We start from the raw sequence: 22,323 nt of genomic DNA, 5'->3' as shown, positions 1-22,323 counted from the left end.
GAAACATGGACAGTCAAGACAAAAGCAATCCAATGAGCTGGTAGTTTGAGGCCAAGGGCCAACAGAAGCATACAGAGATGACAGCAGGTATCAACACTGCTAATCCACAAGGTCCAAGACTGTGCGTCCCGCTGCTGGGAGCTGGTTCAGAGGCACGTTCCCAGCCTTTTTTATCAGGATCCCCTCTTGCATCCTTAACAAGATCCCTAGAGGATTCACAGGTACAGGAATGTTGGAGAACCACGCACCTCAAGCGTAGGACTACTATAATGGGTGCAAGGTTCCTACTTTTAAAACTTTTTTTATGAGATTGTTCAAACCCAGTGGGCCAGAAACAGCATTTTACATGGCAAAGCCCTGTAAAAGTTAGGTTGTAAAGTAAGTCGTGTCCTTCAATTGCTAGTTAATTTTAACTTCACTGTCAAGGAAACTGAAATTAGACTTTGAACAGAATGTGGAGGAAAAACAGGTAAATTCTTGAAACCTTACTACAGAGAGTGGAAGGAATGCTAAAGGTACCAGAAATACCTTGCGACCCACGTGAGGAGTGTTCTGAAGGAGGACCAGAAAGGCTATTGATGGCCTTAGCTGTCCACCTATCCAGGCACACAGCAGGGTCAGAAACAAAGTATACCCAAAGCTCTGACACAGAGCAGTACCTCCTTGCTGGTAGCAATCCTCAAGACTTGGTGCCTGGCACAGAGTGAGCACCTATACATAGTTGTAAAATACTTGTGAAATTGTTGTTGGTGCCTTATCTGATTCAGAGCAGATATGGTGATTACAGGGTGTATCCTACTCCCAAAGCACAGTGTTGCTAGGAAGGGAGCTGGGTCTAAAAGAAAATGTGTGTGGGGACAAACAGAAAGAAGGGAAGTGCTATCAGTGAAGTTATTTACTTCATGCCACCTGGCCAGACAGAAAAGACAGTTGGAAAACTCCCAAAAGTACAAACTAGCGTTTGCACACAGTTCCCCTCAGTGGACTTGCATTTTGAAAAATCACATGCAGAGATTTAAAAAATAAGAATGTTACCTACAATACATGTAGGGAAATGGCTCAAGCTTTAAGAAGAGTGTCAGGAGATCTGATTGCCCAGGATAAACTTATTACCAAAAAGTGGTAATAGTAATAATAATAACAACAACACTGCAGGCAGCAACTAAAGAAGAGGCCCTTTTAAAACAGGATTTGGGCAAAAAGAAGATCAAGGTAAGGCCACTGTTTAGTGCAATGTTGAAGAATGATTCAAAGTTATGTCCTTCAATTGCTATTTAATTTTGACTTCACTGTCAAGGAAACTGCTCTTCATATTGAAAAGGGTGCAACAAAATTAGGCAGGAAATAGCAGAAAGCAAAACTTGGTAAAAAGATCAGAAGACACTGCTGTGTCCTGACCTAGATAAAATGCACCCCAGAATATATATAGAGAGAATAGCTTCATCATGTTGGTGGTTTTTAAGGAATTGTGAAAATTTGGGGAAATGAGTCTATAACCAATTTGGGGCAAATATTAAGAGCAAAGTGACCACAAGAAGTCAGCATGGGATCAATAAAAACAAAGCAAGTAATACTGGCTTTTAGGTCACTTTTTTTTTTAAGTTCTCACTCAATATTTTTCCTTTTTTTTTTTTATTGTTTAAAGTATTACATATAGTAGTACATATATCTCCTTTTTTTCCCCATTGAACTTCCCCCAGCCTCCCCTACCCCCTGTCACATGCCCTCATCCCACCACCACCCCAGTGTCTTGTGTCCATTGGTGTGCTTATATGCATGCATACAAGTCCTTTGGTTAATCTATTTCCCTCCCTCCCCAACACTCCCCAGCCTTCCCACTGTAATTTGACAGTCTGCTCGGTGCTTTACTGCCTCTGTATCTATCTTTTTGTTCATCAGGTTATAATGTTCTTTATTTTCCATAAATGAGTGAGATCATGTGGTATTTTTCTTTCATTGCCTGGCTTATTTCACTTAACATAATGCTCTCCAGACCCATCCATGCTGCTGCAAATGGTAAGAATTCCTTCTTTTTTATAGCAGCATAGTATTCCATTGTGTAGATGTACCATGGTTTTCTAATCCACTCATCTGCTGATGGGCATTTAAGCTGTTTCCAAATCTTAGCTATGGTGAACTGTGCTGCTATGAACATAGGGGTGCATATATGCTTTCTGATTGGTGTTTCTATCTTCTTGGGATATATTCCTAGAAGTGGGATCACTGGGTCAAATGGGAGTTCCATTTTTAGTTTTTTGAGGAAACTCCATACTGTTCTCCACAGTGGCTGCACCAGTCTGCATTGCCACCAGCAGTGCATGAGGGTTCCTTTTTCTCCGCATCCTCGCCAGCACTTGTCATTTGTTGATTTGTTGATGATTGCCATTCTGACAGGTGTGAGATGGTACTGCATTGTCATTTTGATTTGCATCTCTCGGATAATTAGTGACTTTGAGCATGTTTTCATATGTCTCTTGGCCTTCCTTCTGTCTTCTTTCAAGAAGTTTCTATTTAGGTCCATTGCCCATTTTTTTATTGGATCATTTATCTTCCTTTTATTAAATTGTATGAGTTCCCTGTAAATGTTGGAGATTAAACCTTTATCAGTGATATTATTTGCAATTTTGTTCTCCCATACAGTGGGCTTTCTTGTTGTTTTGTTGATGGTTTCTTTTGCTGTACAAAAGCTTTTTATTTTGATGTAGTCCCATTTGTTTATTTTCTCTTTAGTTTCCATTGCCCTAGGAATGGTATTGGTGAAGAAATGGCTTTGACATATGTCTGAGATTTCGCTGCCTGTGGATTCCTCTAGTATTTTTATGATTTCCTGTCTTATGTTTAAGTCCTTTATCCATTTTGAGTTTATTTTTGTGTATGGTGTAAGTTGGTGATCTAGTTTAATTTTTTTTGCATGTATCTGTCCAATTTTGCCAACACTGTTTATTGAAAAGACTGTCTTGACTCCATTGTATGTTCATGCCTCCTTTATCAAATATTAATTGAGCATAGTGGTTTGGGTAAATACCTGGGTTCTCTATTCTATTCCATTGGTCTATATATCGGTTCTTGTGCCAGTAGCAGGCTGTTTTGAGAACAGTGGCTTTGTAGTACAGCTTGAAATCTGGTATTGAGATCCCACCTACTTTGTTCTTCTTTCTCAGGATTGCTGTGGCTATTCGGGGTCTTTTTTTATTCCAGATGAATTTTTGGAGAGTTCTTTCTAGGTCTGTGAAATATGCCGTTGGTATTTTAATGGGGAGTGCATTGAATCTATAGATTGCTTTGGGTAATATGGACATTTTAATGATGTTGATTCTACCAATCCATGAACATGGTATGTTCTTCCATCTGTTTATGTCTTCCTCTATCTTTTTGTTTTTTTCTTTATCTCTTTTTTCAGTGTCTTATAGTTTTCTGCATATAAGTCTTTTACCTCCTTAGTTAAGTTTATTCCTAGGTATCTTAATTTTTTTGGTGCGATGGTAAATGGGATTGCTTTTTTAGTCTCTCTTTCTTGTAAGTTCACTATTGGTGTATAGAAATGCCATGGATTTCTTGGCATTAACTTTGTATCCTGCTACATTGCAAATTCATTTATTAAGTCTAATAGTTTTTTTATGTAGTCTTTAGGGTTTTTATGTACAATATCATGTCATCTGCAAATAAGGACAGCTTTACTTCTTCTTTTCCAATTTGGATGCCTTTTATTTCTTCTTCTTGTCTAATTGCAATAGCTAATGCTTCCAGTACTATGTCGAACAGGAGTGGTGAGAGTGCGCATCCCTGTCTTGTTCCTGTTCTTAGGGGAAATGGTTTTAGTTTTTGCCCATTGAGTATGATGTTGGCTGTGGGTTTATCATATATAGCTTTTATTATGTTGAGGTATGATCCTTCTATTCCCACCTTGTTGAGAGTTTTTATCAAGAAAGGGTGTTGGATTTTGTCAAATGCTTTTTCTGCATCAATTGATAGGACTATGTGATTTTTATCTCTCAATTTGTTTATGTGATGTATCATATTTATTGATTTGTGGATATTGTACCATCCTTGCATCCCTGGGATAAATCCTACTTAGTCATGGTGTAAGATCTTTCTGATGTACTGCTGGATCTGATTTGCTAGAATTTTGTTGAGGACTTTGGCATCTATGTTCATGAGGGATATTAGCCTGCAATTCTCTTTCATTGTGTTGTCTTTATCTGGTTTTGGTATTAGGGTGATGCTGGCTTCATAGAATGAGTTTGGAAGTGTTCCTTCCTCTTGAATTTTTTGGAATAGTCTGAAGAGGATAGGTTTTAGTTCTTCCTTGAATGTTTGGTAAAACTCCCCTGTGAAGCCATCTGGCCCCAGGATTTTGTTTGCTGGAAGCTTTTTGATGACTGCTTCAATTTCTTCCATAGTTATTGGCCTATTGAGATGTTTATATTCTTCCTGATTGTGTTTTGGAAGGTTGTATTTTTCTAGGAATATGTCCATTTCCTCCAGGTTGTCCAGTTTGTTGAAATAGAGTTGTTCATAGTACTTTTAACAATCCTTTGTATTTCTGTGGGGTCTGTTGTTATTTCTCCTCTTTCATTTTTTATTTTGTTTATTTGGGTCCTCTCTCTTTGCTTCTTGGTGAGCCTGGCTAGAGGTCCATCAATCTTGTTTATCCTTTCAAAGAACCAGCTCTTGGTTTTGTTGATCTTTTGTATTGTTTTTTTGGTCTCTATGTCGTTTATCTCTGCTCTGAGGTTTATTATTTCCTTCCTTCTGCTTACACTGGGCTTTTCTTGTTGCTCTCTTCCTAACTCTTTGAGTTGTAGGGTTAGGTAATTTATTACCATTGTTTCTTATTTTTTGCAGTAGGATTGTAGAGCTATGAACTTCCCTCTCAAGACTGCTTTCGCTGTGTCCCATAGATTTTGGATTGTTATGTTTTCATTGTCGTTTGTTGCCATGATGTTTTTTTATTTCTTCTTTGATCTCTCTGGTAACCCAGTCATTGTTTAATAGCATGCTATTTAGTCTCCATGTGTTTGATTTTTTTTTTCATTGTTTTTATTGTAGCTGATTTCCAGTTTTATGCCATTATGATCTGAGAAGATGCTTGATATGATTTCTGTCTTCTTGAATTTGAAGAGACTTTGCCTGTGACCCAATATATGGTTTATCTTTGAAAATGACCCATGTGCATTTGAGAAGAATGTATATTCTGTGGCTTTGGGGTGAAATGTTCTGAAGATATCAATTAATTCCATCTAATCTAGTGAGTCATTTAGGATTGATGTTTCTTTGCTGATTTTTTTGTTTAGAGGATTTGTCCAATGGTATAGTGGGGTATTAAAGTCCCCAACTATGATTGTATTGCTGTCAGTCTCTCCTTGATAGCCTCCAGGAGTATTTTTATGTATTTGGGTGCTCCTGTATTGAATGTGTATATGTTTACCAGAGTTATTTCTTCTTGTTGGATTGCTCCCTTTTGTATTATGAAGTGGCCTTCCTTATCTCTTGTTATGTCCTTCACTTTGAGATCTAATTTGTCAGATATAAGTATTGCTACCCCAGCTTCTTTTAAAATTTCCATTCACCTGAAAAACCTTTTTCCATCCCTTCACCCTTAGTCTGTGTGTGTCTTTTTTTCTGAGGTGGTTTTCCTATAGACAGCAGATATATGGGTCATGTTTTCTTATCCAATCAGTTACCCTTATGTCTTTTGATTGGGGCATTTAACCCATTTACATTTAAAGTTATTATTGATAGGTACTTGTTTGTGGCCATTTTTATTCTTTATCTCTGTGTTCCTTCTTCGCTTCCTATTTCTTCTTTTTATGGCAGACCCTTTAGCATTTCTTGCATTGCTGGTTTGGTGGTAACAAACTCCCTTAGTCCTTTTTTTGTCTGTGAAGCTTCTGATTTCACCTTCAATTTTGATTAATAGCCTTGCTGGGTACAGTATTCTTGGATTCAGACCCTTCCTTTGCATGACTTTGTGTATTGCATTCCATTCCCGTCTTGCCTGATGTGTTTCTGTTGAGAAATCAGTCACTAGTCTGATGGAGGATCCTTTGTAGGTAACTTTCTGTCTCTCTCTGGCCGCTTTTAAGATTCTTACTTTGTCATTGGTGTTTGCCAATTTAATTATAATGTGCCTTGGCGTCGGTCTTTTGGGGTTCATTTTTCTTGGGACTCTGTGAGATTCTTGGATTTGTGTGGGTTTTTTCTTCCCTATATCAGGGAAGTTTTCTGTCATTATTTCTTCAAACAGGTTTTCTATTCCTTGCTCAGTTTCCTGCCCTTCTGGGACCCCTATAATGCAGATGTTGTTTCATTTTGTGTTGTCCCAAAGTTCCCTTAGGCTCTCCTCCTGCTTTTTAATTTTTTTTCTAGAAGTTGCTCTACTTGGGTATTTTTTCCTACCTTGTCTTCTAGCTCACTGATGCAGTCCCCTGCTTCTTCTACTCTACTCTTGATGCTTTCTATTGAGTTCTTTATAGCAGTGATGTCATTTTTCATTTCTTCTTGGTTCTTCTTCATTTCTTCTTGGTTCCTCTTCATTTCCTCTTCATTTCTTCTACATATGGTTGAATTTGTCTTCCATTCTTTTCATCCACCTTATGACCATTTCTCTGAATTCTTTCTCTGACAGGTTGCTTGCCTCCATTTTGTTTACTTCCTTTTCTGGTGATGCCTGTTTTTCTTTCATATGCAGGCTGTTTCTTTGTCTCCCCATGATCTCTCTTCTCCGGGTGTTTGGTTATGTAGTTCTCTCTCTCCTTATCCCAGGCAAAATCTGACCTTTCCATGAGGGGGCGCAGAGCTCCTCCGAATCCGCGTGCTCGCGCCACTTGGGGACTGGTGTTCTTGGGTTCGTAGCTGTTCGCTGGGTGCCATAGTTGCAGATTTCCACTGATTTTTATAGAGAATGAAAGAGAGAGGGAAAGACACAGGGAAATATTAATGTGAAAGAAACACATGGATTGGTTGCCTCCTGCATGAGCCCCTACCAGGGCCTAAGCCAGGGAGGAGCCTGCAACCAAAGTACATGCCCTTAACTGGACTCAAACCTGGGACCCTTTGGTCCACAGACTGATGCTTTATCCACTGAGCCAAACTGGTTAGGGCTTAGGTCACTTTTTGACAGTAGCTCAGGGTATGGTGATAATCCAGTAGACCCAAATTATACAATGTGTTTCATTTTCAAAGCCTTCCTGATGTTCCTGTGGACAAGATAGAGAAATATCAGGTGGATGCCAATGTAAGATGATGCAGTGGTAATTGTTGAATAACCACTGGAGATACTATTTAAGGATCAGAGTCAACCTAGTTTCCAGCAGGGAGCCACACACATTTTATCATAGACTTGGGTAGAGATGTAGGAGGAAGATTTGTGTTTGTAGATAATCTAAAGCTGCTGAGTATGGGAATAATGTAATCAGATTCTAAAAGATCTTGACAAACAGAAACGTGGGACCAGAACTAGTTAGATAAAAGATAATGGTAATTTATATTAGATACTGCTGTTAAGTCCACAAAAACAATGGGATGAAATGCAAGGTAGGGAAGCCCTGTTTGTTGTAGATGTTAGTCAACTATAAGCACAATAAGTCAATGACATGACTGATGTGAGTGCCAGAAAAGTTAATATAGCCAAATATAATTAAAAGATTCTATAAAGAGGGAGTAGTCCTACTCTAGCCTGTACAGCTGTTCTCTCCAAGAGCTGTCACACTGTATGAGGTTTAGAAGCAGACCAGTGGGACTTGGAGGAGAGGGTGGTGTTAGGCAGACCAGGAGACTATACCATACAAAGAACTGTTGAAGCAAAGGAGGTGTTAAGTCTGGAAGGCACACATCTCTGAGACAGCGTAACTGCCTTACAAGTACCTGATGATCAGCCATACAAAACCATCTGCATTGAAGGCCTAGCGTAGGACTGGCTTCGGGAAATACATTAAGAAATTCTTCCTAACAGTGAGAGCGATGCCACAGCGGAATGAATTGGGGAGTTCTTTGTCTTTAGAGGGCTCCATCTCAGGCAATGACTTGCACATGTGCAGAGGCGTCCAAGCACCACAGACCAGGTCAAAGCCTGACACTCCTGCAAGCAGATGGTGCAGTTTGCCTTTCCTTTTCCTTCATGGGCCTGCTCCTCTCCACTATGAAGCATGGAACCTAGGGTGTGTGCATGCACATGTGTGCGCACATATGTTTAGCAGTAGGAAGAGGGGAAGATGAGGATGGGGAGGCAAAAGGATTGAGAATTACAAAATTCCAGAAGACATAAAGTCAGCATCACCAAGAACTTTAAAAAGTTCTCAAAAAACTACAGCAGCCTCCCGTGTTTCCCAGTCAGCCCCCATTATGGACCTTTGGGGAGCAAGAAGACAAGAAACACCACTTCCTTCAGTAACAGCCATACCCCATTATTTATCTCCATGGTCTTGGAGCCACTTGGCTCTATTGTTCTAAAGCTACAAGGTGCACGCTCAACCCGTCATGCTATCTATCCGGGAACCCTAATTGGCCCCCTGGTGACCAGAGAAGAAGGCCACAGAGGGGCTACATTTCCTAACCATTGGTTCATTGGAGTCCTAGAAAAGTGGAGGAGGGGAGAGGGAACATCCAGTATATACCAGCAGTCCCCTCCAACCCATTTCTCCTCTCTCTTGATCAGTCTTGGGTCAAGAAAGAACCTCAGACCCTAAATATCCAATATGAGCCCACTGGGAAGTGTGAGGTTAAAATCATTAATGGCCACCCTCTTCTGTCTTTTTCTAAAATATGTTTTTATTGATTTCTGCAAGAGGAAGGGAGAGAGAAAGAACAATAGAAACATCACTAATGAGAGAAAATCATTGGTTGGCTGCCTCCTGCACATGCCCTACTAGGGATCGGACTTGCAACCCGAACATATGCCCTGACTGGGAATCGAACTGTGAGCTCCTGGTTCATGGGTCAATGCTCAACCACTGAACCACACTATCCCAGCCACCCTCTTCTGTCTTTTAACAGAACCTTCAACATCAAAACCAAAAACAGAGCAAGAAGCCTCAACAATACTACACACCTCAAAGTTGGATTCAGAAGGTATCTTTTTAATCTTATAATTTGCTGATTTTAAATGATTTGCAGAAGTTACAAATCTATCCACAAGAAGGTAAGAAGCACAGAATTATCAGGCCCCCAGCCAAACAGAGTTCTCTTTTGACCTTTTTAGACTAGGACTTGCCAGTGACCAAGGCATTATTTCTAGGGCTTGGTGTCAAGGCTCAAGGGTCATGTAAGAAACTGAGCCAAAGGGTAAAGTGCTTTTAAATTTGAATTAAAATTGAATTTTGAAAGGGAGGAAACAATATTTTCCAGTGGGGTTAGGAGGCAGCATAATGAGGTATTCATACTCACTTTATTCCATGACATTTACTGTATGCCTACTGGCACTTATTATACACCTACTGTATATTGGGCAGGATATAAAGATGAATAACTCCATCATACCCTCTCAGAATTTAAATTATAGTGGGTAAAGTAAAATATAAATGAAGGGAAAAGAATCAATATGTATTGAGCATAAGCTACAGGCCTCAAACTGCTAAAGATCATGGAAGCTTCTTATCCCAAAATATGTGATCTCCATCTTGGTCTTCCCAGCCATTTAGGAGGTGATTTTAAATTGATTCCTTCAAGGTCTGGACTAATACACCATACCACATTCTATTAATAATTTTTCTTGATCCTTTTTAGCACATGAAGTTCCACAAGAGGAAGAAAATGGTGAGAGTCCCACATGATATACCCAAAGCTCCCTGCTCCCCGCAGAGAATCCCAGTCTGGGGATGCTACCCCAGGCGGTGGGTATCCTGTGAGTCCAGGCTGAACCAAACCCTAGAGAGGACCCCTAGGGACATGCTGGGCACACAGCCCAGAACCTGGGTATGCTGCCTCCCTATCCTTCCTGAAGAAGGGAGATAGATAACGAAACAGAGAGAGTCTCTGGAGCAACACAGAGTGACCTGGCATAGAACCAAAAGTCCATCCCTCTACTCAACCTTTGGTACAGGGACTCTCACATTTAAAGAATGTCTAGTTGGTGGCTGGGTTCCCTGAGGTCTGGGAAGCAGGACTTGGCCTGAATGCAAGAGATCACTGATGACACCTTGGTAAGGAATGTTAGCCCCTACATCTGGGACCCTTAAAGACTTACTGCATTTTTATTAAGGAGGCGTTCATTGAATCTCATGTGGGGGAAGGACAAGGGAGAATCCTTATGGTAGTAGAATCCCAACTTGCATACATCACTTCACAAAACAAAAGCCCAGCAATTAGCCAGGCGATCCTGTCCTATCTAATAAAAGCGTAATATGCAAATTGACCGTGCCTCTGCTACACCCACAAGACACACCCACCAGCCAATAAGAAGGGAATATGCAAATAAACCCAACCAAGATGGCTGCAACCACAGAGAGCAGGAGGGAGGCTTGGGTTTCCCTGACAATGGAGGAAGCCAAGCTTTCCACCTGCCCTTGCCATCTCAGGCCTCCACTCAATGCTACAAAGTTTCAATTATAGAAGATAAATAAATCCCAACAGAAATGGCGGCAGCAATGGAGCTGGAGAGAGCAGGAGGCTAGGGTTGCCCGCGGCAATGGAGGAAGCCAAGCTTCTGCAGCCCTGGCCTGCTTTGGCCTCCACTTAAGGCTACAAAGTTCCAATTATAGAAGATACATAAATCCCAACAGAAATGGCTGCTGCCACGGAGCAAGCAGAAGGCTTGGCTCCACTCCAGGCTACAAAGTTTCAATTGTAGAAGATAAATAAACCCCAGATACCAGGGCCTCTGCTTGGGTTGCCGGGGGGCGTGGCCTACCTGCAAACCACCAAAGGCCCCTCGCCCAGGCCACCCACACCCCAAGGGAACCCCCACCCTGATCCGGGACATCCTTCAGGGCAAACCAGCTGGCCCCCACCCATGCACCAGGCCTGTATCCTATCTAATAAAAGAGTAATATGCAGATTGACCATTACTCCAACACACAAGATGGCTGCCCCCATGTGGTCAAAGATCCTGCCCCCATGTGGACACAAGATGGCCACCACAAGATGGCCAGCAGGGGAGGGCAGATGGGAGGGACCAGGCCTGCAAGGGAGGGCAGTTGTGGGTGATCAGGCCAGCAGGGAAGGGCAGTTGGGAGGGACCAGGCCTGCAAGGGAGGGCAGTTGGGGGCAATCAAGCCTGCTGGGGAAGGCAGTTAGGGGTGACCAGGCCTGCAGGGGAAGGCAGTTAGGGGCAAACAGGCTGGCAGGAGAGCAGTTAGGCATCAATCAGGCTGGCAGGGGAGTGGTTGGGGGGGATCAGGCTGGCAGGCAGAAGCGGTTAGGGGCAATCAGGAAGGCAAGCAGGTGAGCAGTTGGGAGCCAGCAGTCCTGGATTGTGAGAGGGCTGTCTGACTGCCCCAGTGGGATCAGGCCTAAATGGGCAGTTGAACATCCCTTGAGGGGTCCCAGATTGGAGAGGGTGCAGGCTGGGCTGAGGGACATCCCCCCCCCAACCCGTGCATGAATTTCATGCACCAGGCCTCTAGTTAGACAATAATTGAGGCACTGTGTTCTGTATTCTCACAGTATCATGGGATCGAGGGGAAGAGGGGTGGATCAGAGCTTTGATCCTAATACACAAGTGGCTTATCAAACAAACTTTTTCAGACTCTAGACTCTGCATTCCAGCCACCCCACCACCACCCCCAGAAGGCTACAGATCAATTGAATTTATTTTATTCCATTTCCAGTAAGGGAAAGTGTTAGGAGCTGTGTTGCTCAGACTTTAATGTGTAGAAAAAGAACCAGGGATCTTGTTAAAATGCAGATTCTGACTCAGTAGGTCTGAGATCCTGCATTTCTCTCAAACACCAGCAGCAGCAGCTGCTGCTGCTGCTCCAAGGACCACACAAGGTTTTAGAACAGCTTATGGATTTGTGCCTTTAGGAATCACCAGCCCAGCCCAGCCCGTGGCCCAGCTGTCTACAGTAGAAAGGAATCCACTACATGAAGGGTGGAGGAGGTGAAAAGAGCACTGAGTTGCAGAGCTGGGCTGCTCATTCCTTGGAGTGGGCACCCGGCTGGTTATTCACTGCCAATCCCCACCCTCATCTCATCTCTATCAGGGGATCTTTCCGGCAAGGCAAACACTCACAGCTCCAACAGCTCTCCCAGGCTCAGGGACTGCAGTTCTGTCAAGAAAAACATTAGAGGATAGGCATTGATTGAATGGGGGGAAATTAAGATTTGTTCTTTTTTTTTCTTTATTGATTAAGGCATTACATATGTGTCCTTATCCCCCCATTGTCCCCCCACCCACCCTCCACTCATACCCTCAACCCCCTGTTGTCTGTGTCCATTGGTTATGCTTATATGCATGCATACAAGTCCTTTGGTTGACCTTTCCCCCTTACCCCACCCTCCCATACCTTCCCTCTGAGGTTTGACGGTCTGATCAATGTGTCTCTGTCTCTGGATCTGATTTTGTTCATCACTTTATGTTATTCATTACATTCCACAAATGAATGAGATCATGTGATATTTATCTTTCTCTAACTGACTTATTTCGCTTAGCATAATGCTCTCCAGGTCTATCCATGCTGTTGCAAATGGTAAGAATTCCTTCTTTTTTATAGCAGCATAGTATTCCATTGTGTAAATGTACCACCATTTTTTAATCCACTCATCTGCTGATGGGCACTTAAGCTATTTACAAATCTTAGCTATGGTAAATTGTGCTGCTATGAACATAGGGATGCATATATCCTTTCTGATTGGTGTTTCTGATTTCTTGAGATATATTCCTAGAAGTGGGATCACTGGGTCAAATGGGAGTTCCATTTTTAGTTTTTTGAAGAAACTCTATACTGTTCACAGTGGCTGCACCAGTCTGCATACCCACCAGCAGTGCATGAGGGTTCCTTTTTCTCCGCATCCTCACCAGCACTTGTCATTTGTTGATTTGTTGATGATAGCCATTCTGACAGGTGTGAGATGGTACCTCATTGTCGTTTTGATTTGCATCTCTCAGATGATTAGTGACTTTGAGCATCTATACTAATAAGAGGATAATATGCTAATTAAACTGGACATTCTTCCAGACAAAGCCACAGTGGTGGGGAGAGAGGCAAAGGTGCTCAGGGGCAATCAGGCCAGTGAGCAGTTAGGAGCCAGTAGTCCCAGATTATGAGAGGGATATCCAACTGCTGGTTTAGGCCCGATCCTACAGGAATCCCTGTGGGATCGGACCTAAACCGGCAGTCGGATATCTCCTGAGGAGTCCCAGATTAGAGAGGGTGCAGGCTGGGCTGAGGGACCCCTTCCTCATGCATGCACCGGGCCTCTAGTGTTTTCATATGTCTCTTGGCCCTCCTTATGTCCTCTTTTGAAAAGTATCTATTTAGGTCCGTAGCCTATTTTTTTATTGGGTTGTTTATCTTCCTTTTGTTAAGTTGTATGAGTTCCCTGTAAATGTTGGAGATTAAACCTTTATCAGTGATAACATTGGCAAATATATTCTCCCATGCAGTGGGCTTTCTTGTTGTTTTGTTGATGGTTTCCTTTGCTGTGCAAAAGCTTTTCATTTTGATGTAGTCCCATTTGTTTATTTTCTTCTTAGTTTCCATTGCCCTAGGAGCTATATCAGTGAAGATATTGCTTTGGCATATGTCTGAGATTTTGCTGCCTGTGGATTCCTCTGAGATTTTTATGGTTTCCCATCTTATGTTTAAGTCCTTTATCCATTTTGAGTTTATTTTTGTGTATGGTGTAAGTTGGTGGTCTAGTTTCATTTTATTGCATGTATCTGTCCAATTTTGCCAACACCATTTATTGAAGAGACTGTCTTGACTCCACTGTATGTTCTTGCCTTCTTTGTCAAATATTAATTGAGCATAGTGGTTTGGGTCGATTTCTGGTTTCTCTATTCTATTCCATTAATCTGTATGTTTGTTCTTGTGCAGTACCAGGCAGTTTTGAGAACAGTGGCTTTGTAATACAGCTTGATATCTGGTATTGAGATTCCTCCTACATTGTTCTTCTTTCTCAGGATTGCTGCAGCTATTCGGGGTCTTTTTTTATTCCAGATGAATTTTTGGAGAGTTTCTTCTAGGTCTGTGAAATATGCCATTGGTATTTTAGTGGGGAGTGCATTGAATCTATAGATTGATTTGGGTAGTATGGACATTTTAATGATGTTGATTCTACCAATCCATGAACATGGTATGTTCTTCCATCTATTTATGTCTTCCTCTATCTCTTTTATCAGTGTCCTGTAGTTTTCCATGCATAGGTCTTTTACCTCCTTAGTTAAGTTTATTCCAAGGTATCTTAACTTTTTTGGTGCGATGGTAAATGGGATTGCTTTTTTAGTCTCTCTTTCTATAAGTTCACTATTGCTGAAAAGAAATACCATATATTTCTTGGCATTAATTTGGTATCCTGCTACATTGCCAAATTCATTTATTAAGTCTAATAATTTTTTGATAAAGTCTTTAGGATTTTCTATGTACAGTATCATGTCATCTGCGAATAATGACAGTTTATGTCTTCTTTTCCAATTTGAATACCTTTTATTTCTTCTTCTTTTCTAATTGCTATGGCTAGGACTTCCAGAACTATGTCGAATAGGAGTGGTGAAAGTGGACATCCCTATCTCGTTCCCATTCTTAGGTGAAATGATTTTAGTTTTTGCCCACTGAGTATGATGTTGGCTGTAGGTTTGTCATATAAGGCTTTTATTATGTTGAGATATGATCCCTCTGTTCCCATTTTGCAGAGCGTTTTTATTAAGAAAGGGTGTTGGATTTCGGCAAATGCTTTTTCTGCATCAATTGATATGACTATGTGATTTTTTATCTCTCAATTTGTTTATGTGATGTAGCACATTTATTGATTTGTGGATATTGTACCATCCTTGCATTTCCGAGATAAATCCTACTTGGTCATGGTGTATGATCTTTCTGATGTAGTGCTGGATCCGATTTGCTAGAATTTTGTTGAGGATTTTGGCATCTATGTTCATGAGGGATATTAGCCTGTAATTCTCTTTCATTGTGTTGTCTTTATCTGGTTTTGGTATTAGGGTGAAGCTGGCTTCATAGAATGAGTTTGGAAGTGTTCCTTCCTCTTGAATTTTTTGGAATAGTCTGAGGAGGATAATAGGTTTTAGTTCTTCCTTGAATGTTTGGTAAAACTCCCCTGTGAAGCCGTCTGGCCCCAGGCTTTTGTTTGCTGGAAGCTTTTTATTGACTGCTTCAATTTCCTCCATAGTTATTGGCCTACTGAGATGTTTAGATTCTTCCTGATTGTGTTTTGGAAGGTTGTATTTTTCTAGGAAGATGTCAATTTCCTCTAGGTTGTCTAATTTGTTGAAATAGAGTTGTTCATAATATTTTTTAACAATCTTTTGTATTTCTGTGAGGTCTGTTGTTATTTTGCCTCTTTCATTTTTTATTTTGTTTATTTGAGTCCTCTCTCTTTGCTTCTTGGTGAGCCTGGCTAGAGGTCCATCAATCTTGCTTATCCTTTCAGAGAACAAGCTCTTGGTTTCATTGATCTTTTGTATTTTTTTTTGGTCTCTATGTCATTTATTTTGCTCTGATCTTTATTATCTCCTTTCTTCTGCTCATTCTGGGCTTTTCTTGTTGCTCTCTTTCTAATTCTTTAGGCTGTAGAGTTAAATGATTTATTACCATTTTTTCTTGTTTTTTAAGGTAGGTCTGTAGAGCTATAATCTTTCCTGTCAGGACTGCTTTTGCTGTGTCCCATAAATTTTTGGATTGTTGTTTTTTATTGTCATACATTTCCATGATGTTTTTAATTTCTTCTTTGATCTCTTTGGTAATCCAATCATTGTTTAACAGCATGCTATTCAGCTTCCAAGTGTTTGGATTTTTTTTATTGTTTTTATTGTAGCTTATTTCTAATATTATGCCATTGTGGTCTGAGAAGATGCTTGATATGATTTCAATCTTCTTGAATTTGGAGAAAGTTTGCTTGTGACCAAATATGTGGTCTATCTTTGAAAACATCCCATGTGCACTTGAGAAGGACATATATTCCATGGCTTTGGGGTGAAATGTTCTGAAGTTATCAATTAAGTTCATCTGATCTAGTGAGTCATTTAGGATTGCTATTTCTTTGCTGATTTTTTTGTCTAGAGAATTTATCCAGTAATGTCAGTGGGGTATTAAAGTCCCCTACTATGACTGTATTGTTGCTGATCTCTCTCTCTTGATATCTTCCAGGAGTTTTTTTTATGTACTTGGCTGCATTGGGTGCATATATGTTTATGCACTAGGGTTATATCCTCTTGTTGTATCAATCCCTTTAGTATTATGAAATGGCCTTCCTTATCTCTTATTATGGCCTTCACTTTGAGGTCTCAATTGGCAGATATAAGTATTGCTACCCCAGCTTTTTTTCATTTCCATTTGCCTGGAAGATATTTTTCCAACCTTTCACTTTCAGTCTGTGTGAGTCCCTTGTTCTGAGGTGGGTCTCTTGTAAATAGCATATATAAGGGTCATGTTTTTTTATCCATGCAGCCACTCAATGTCTTTTGATTGGAGCATTTAGTCCATTTAAAGTTATTATTGATAGGTACTTGTTTGTAGCCATTTTTATCTTTTGTGCCTGTGTTCCTTCTTCCCTTTTTATTTCTTCTTTTTGCACCAGTCCCTTTAGCATTTTTTGCCTTGCTGGCTTGGTGGTGATAACTCTCTTAGCCATTTTTTTCTGTGAAGCTTCTTATTTCCCCTTCAATTTTGAATGATAACCTTGCTGGGTATAGTATTCTTGGATTCAGTCTCTTGCTTTGCATCACTTTGTAAACTTCCTTCCATTCCTTTCTGGCCTGATGTGTTTCTGCTGAGAAATCATTTGATAATCTAATTGTATATCCCTTGTAAGTAACTTTTTGTCTTTCTCTTGCAGCCTTTAAAATTCTCTCTTTGTCCTGAACGTTTGCCATTGTAATCACAACGTGTCTTGGTGTGGGTCTTTTCAGATTCATCTTGTTTGGGACTCTCTGTGCTTGTGTGACTTTTTTCTTCTCTACATCAGGGAAGTTTTCTGATATTATCTCTTCAAATAAGTTTTTTAAACCTTGTTCCTCTTCCTGTCATTCTAGCACCCCTATTATTCATATGTTGCTTCGTTTCATGTTGTCCCAAAGCTTCCTTAGGCTCTCCTCCTGTCTTTTAATATTTTTCTCCACTTGCAGTTCAGTTTGTGTGAGTTTTGCTTTGCTGTCTTCTTATTCACTAATGCGGTCCTCCGCTTCCCCTAATCTACTGTTGAAACTTTTCATAGTGTTTTTTATTGCAGCTATATCATTCTTCATTTCTTCTTGATTCTTACATAAGTTGTTAGTTTTTTCATCCATCTGGTTTATGAACTGTATGACCCTTATTCTGAATTCTTTTTCTGACATATTGTATGCCTCCATTTCACTTAGCTCCTTTTCCAGCACTTCCTCCTTTTCTTTCCTTTGGGGTTTCTTTGTCTCCCCATTTTTACTCTCACTGAAGGATCTAGGTGTCAGGTGGTGCAGGGGCTGCTCCTCAGTTGGCCATGGCTCCTCTGCTTGGTGCTGCTTGCGTGGCTGCTCGCAGCAGTGGTGTCTCCTCTGGCTGGCGGGGGCATGCTGCTCCTCAGACAGGTGCAGGCTGTGAACAACTGCTGCTCCTCAGATGGGAGCAGGCTGCTTGCTGGGCTGCTGCTCCTTGGACAGGGGCAAGCTGCATGGGGCTGCTGCTCCTCTGACAGCAGCAGACTGCATGAGGCTGCTGTTCCTCGGCAGAGGCGGGCTGCTCGCACAGCTGCTGCTTGTGTGGTTGCAACTCCCTGGGCTAAAGCAATGGGCCAGCCAGAGGGTAGAGTGCTTCAGAACTCATAGGAGCCTGTGGCTGGGGTGGCTGGAGTCTCAGTGACCAGGGGATCACAGCCAAGGCAGCAAATGCCTGGCGGGGGTAGCTGTAGAGTCCCAGGTGGTGTCTGAGGGCATTCTGGGTGGAGGTGAGGCTGGGCTCCCAGTCACATCAGCTCTCCCCTTCAAGAAGGTGTGGCCTCTGCAGTAGAGCTGGCCGCCCTGAGACTGTTTGCAATGGTAGCAGCGGTTGCCTAGCTAGGCGAGCCCAGTCTGCCTACCCCCGAAGGTCCTGCAGGATCTAACTGTCCCTCACTCATGTACACACACACACATCCCACATGTCCACACACTCCCCTTTCGCTCCCTCACTCACGCTCTCTCCCTCACTGCCACCATCTTCCTGCCTCTGTAGTTGGGTCTGGAGTATTATTGACCCATTTGTGAGTGGAATCTCCTCTTCAGGTGTCTGGTTATATCCATAGAGACCACAAAGGTACCCAGCAAACCACTCGACCTGAGCCCCTCAGAGGACTCAGCTGGGGCCAGCCCAGTACACATGTCAGGGGAGCTTAGCGAGCTGTGTTGACGTCGCATGGGCATGCGCTGCCAGCTACCCCAAGATTTGTTCTTAATCAGACGTGGGGAAGACACACTCCACTTTAGGGAATCCTGTATGCCAGGCACCTACCTACATTGGCACTGCTCCTCTGAGCCACCCTGAAGAGGAGGCTTCTTGTCCCCATCACACAGGTGAGGGGCGTAGAGGGAGAGAGCTGCATGGCATGTGGGAGTGGCCAGGTCCTGTGTGACAAGCTGACACTCCCCTCCCCCACCTCACCAAGCCTCCCATAGAGCAATTTCAGGAGAAAATAATGATCTCACTCCAACAAAGACAGGGGTTGACGGAAATCCTCAAAGGGAAAGTTAATGAGGAATAAGCTTTTCCTTCTCATTCAGGCCCAGATATGCCTGTTACTGTGTATTACTGTGCTTGTCTTGACAGGTAGACAGTGCCATTGATGTTAATTATGTCAAATCAGACACTTGTGAACACTGCTGTTCTGTATTCAGGACTGCCAAGTCACCTTCTTCCCCTGATAAACACCTCCTTTCCCCCTTAAGTTAACTGTGTATTATTCATAAAGCCTGTTCAAGTAGGGCAATCGCAAACAATGGGGATTGGCTACATTCTCAGTGCCAGTGCCAGACTCTTATTCTCAGTCTAGGGCAGCAATGCTCAGAGTCTTTCCTGGAGGCACTGCCACTCCGTCCCTGCTGCTCCTCACGTCTCCTCTCCCGTGACAACCCAAAGGAGCTCCCTGACTTGCATTCCCTTGAGTTCTTGCTGGGTTTTCCTGGATGGCTTTTTTAAAACTTCTCTTAGCAGTGTCCAGTTGAGGGACATCCAGTGTTTTGGGGACTGAGCTGAAAGAGGCCCTAGCTTTTGCCAGTTGTCTGTACCACAGTGGGATGATGTATGCTTGTGGGAACTCCAGAAAAGAACTGCCGGATGTGGAGGGGATAGTGGGGGTGGACCTCTCTAGCCCGGGATCCACCGCAGATGGGCAGGTTGCTGCCAGGAATAAACCAAAGCTGGGACAGGAGGTCTGTAAGCAGAAAGGGCCCTGAGTCTGGTGTGTGTACAGGCAGTCCCAACTGGGTGGAATTCTCCATCCACCAGGAGCCCGACAGAGTCAGAGCTTTTATTCTGAATCAAAATTGGGAAGAAGTACAAAAATAACATGTGTGGAGATCATAAAAGACGTCCCTTCTCCATTCCCAAGGGCACAATAGGGACACAAAATCAGACAACATGAGTCAGCCCTGTGCCAGCCTGGAGGGTGCTCAGGCCTCTCTGGGTGGCCCGGCTCGAAGGGGCGGGTGCCACTCTGAAGCTCAGGCAACAGGCCCAGTAATTTCCCCGGGGGCCCAATTATCAGAGAGAGCCCTTCCTGCCAGTTCTGCCTCAGGATGCACACCTTCCCAGGAGCAGGAAAGCAAGACCCAAGCTGTAACTATCAATTCCTTCATTCAGTTTGCACCCCTTCGACACTGGCGGCTTGAAGCCCCTTTCCTGGCCAGAGAGTCACCAGGCTGTGGCTGACCTTGAACAAGGGCATTCATTATCTCCAATAGATCTTTTTTCAATTTGCAATTATGAACCATATGCAATTCCAGAAATTGGCAAATTTTGACAAAACTGGCAGGAGGTAGGAATATTTTTCAGGATTTCCGAGAGAAAATCACACTCAGAAGAAATCTCTCTCAGAATGAAATCTAAAGTGCTTCCCTCAGCCTACAAGGTCCTGGGTGAGCTGGCCCTGTCCCCTCTCTCCCCTCCAGCCACCCTCCTTCACACTCACTCCTCTCCAGTCATACTGTTCCTCTTGTGGTTTGTGAAATAGGTCAACCACGCTCCCACTCACTCCCACCTCAGGGCCTTTGCACCTGCTGGCCTCCTGGCAGTAATGCTCTTCCCCAGCTGCCTGCCTGCTTCATTCAGGACTCACTCAAATGTCCTTCGGTCAGATAAACCTTCACCAGACACCGGGAGCACACACTCACTTTCCTAAGTCAGCCACTGAAGCTTACCCTTTTGTTCCTATTTTATTAATATCTTCAAGTTGAATGTTAGGAAATTTGATGGATTCATTTAAAGCCTTATTGATGATGTGTGCATTTTTATTTAAAGGGGCAAGAGTAAATGCTGTAAATCTATTTTATTTTGGTTTTGGTTTTCGTTCCTCTTCCAAATGTCTTTCCTTTGCTTTGCCTTCCAATTGAAAGCCATGAAGTCGGTCCCTCCGAGCAGCTTCTATGATACTATGTTAAATGAGCACCCTGACTTACTGGATGGCATAGACCTCGATGACAGTGTAAGTTGGAGAAAAACTTGAGACCACCTTGCTTCCATGTTGGGACAGGAAGCCCCAGGTCAGCTGGCACTGCCTCATGAGCCCTGGCATTCTTCGCTTCACTCTGCTGTTAGCACAGCCCAAATGAGCTTTCCCTATAACAGACCTACATTTCAATGACATGCATTCAATCAAAGAGGGTCACAGAAAGCCAAATGTGTTGCTCCAAGGCCTGAGTTTCAGAGCGCCCTGCTGGTAATATAAACAAATAGTCTCAAGATTGCTTTTGAGTCTGGCCAGGTGACTCAGTTTATTGGAGCATCGTCCTATACACCAAAAGGTTGTGGGTTTCATTCCCAGTCAGGGCACATATCTAGGTTGCAGGTTCAATCCGCAGTCAGGGTGGGTAACAGAGGCAACCGATTGATGTTTCTCTCTCATCTCTCCCTCTCACCCTCTATCTATCTGTCTATCTCTCCCCCCCCCACGCCCCACCTTCTTCACTCTCTGAAATCAGTAAAAATATATATTTGGGTAAGGATTTAAAAAAAAAAAAAAGATTGCTTTTGAAATCAGGAAAGCCCAAACAAAACCTAAGTCATCTAGATCTCAAGGCAAATCATTCCGTGTAGAAATCCTTTGTAAAAATTAAGTTAGATTCTGGAAAGATGACATAGATGTACTTTTCCCAATAAGGACAGCATAAAACCCTAGACATTACATATAAAACAAGCATAAGAAACTTCTGAAAGGCAGAGAGAAGGCCGACTGGCTAGGGACCTGGGGACTTCATGAATGACATGGCAGTGAGTTTCCTGAGTTTTCTTTTTGCTTCACGTGTCCCTGGCTGGGTGCCAGCAAAGACAGCAACCGACAACCGAACAAGCCGGACAGCAAAACCCCTAAGGTGTGCAGGGCAACATGACAGATCCTAAGGAAAGCCTGGTGTTTCTAACCAAAGGGTAGGAATGGGGCAGCCTAGCAAGCTAAACCTTAAACGGCACCTTCTGCAAGCAAACACCGCAACAAACAGTAGCGAACCACCTGGGGGATCTGCGGTCCTGCTAACACTGCCTTCGGAAGGGCACACAACCAGCCCTGGAGGGTCAGCAGGCGTCCTTTCCCCAACTGTACCCAGTAACCAAGATGAGATGGACGTCATGGCAGTGTGAGCAAGCCTTACCTCTGTGGTATGTGGTATTGTCTTTATTGCATCAGTTTCTTCCCTGCCGGCACAGCCTAGTGGCTCTAGTTCCCTGTTTCAAACCTCCAAGACTCACTACACATGTTGACTCAGGCGGAAGCGCTATGATGCATCCTCTCCGCTATGGCTGAGAAACTTCTCAGGATTGTAGGTACTAACTAAAATCACAAGACTGAAATCGTGTATCCCTGGAACTCAATATTAAGCAGATGTATTTTTCTAAACTTACAAAAGAAAAGGCAAAAAAAGAAAGACAACTAAGTTGTTTGTTTCAATTGGGAAGTTTTCTGGTCTCAATTCATATTTAGCCTTAAATTTCATCCTTGCTTCTATACATATTACAGGGTAGGGCAAAAATAAGTTTATAGTTGTTCATA

General features: G+C 42.6%; 1 protein-coding gene across 1 annotated transcript in view; it reads left to right on the top strand.

Annotated features, from left to right (window-relative positions):
- The window catches only part of ERICH6B (glutamate rich 6B), a gene marked incomplete at both ends in the record, with an annotated part of 65,153 nt that overhangs the window by 9,762 nt on the left and 33,068 nt on the right, over positions 1–22,323 (top strand). Inside the window, one exon of the mRNA XM_080660129.1 lies at positions 20,675–20,763. Within this exon, the coding sequence (XP_080516255.1) occupies positions 20,675–20,763 (89 nt within the window). The remainder of the gene's footprint in view (positions 1–20,674; positions 20,764–22,323) is intronic.

This window comes from Plecotus auritus (assembly GCF_963455305.1).
Source record: "Plecotus auritus genome assembly, chromosome: 3".
NCBI lineage: Eukaryota > Metazoa > Chordata > Mammalia > Chiroptera > Vespertilionidae > Plecotus > Plecotus auritus.
The sequence above is the reverse complement of the archived record's forward strand: the minus strand, read 5'-3'. Positions and strand labels throughout refer to the sequence as shown.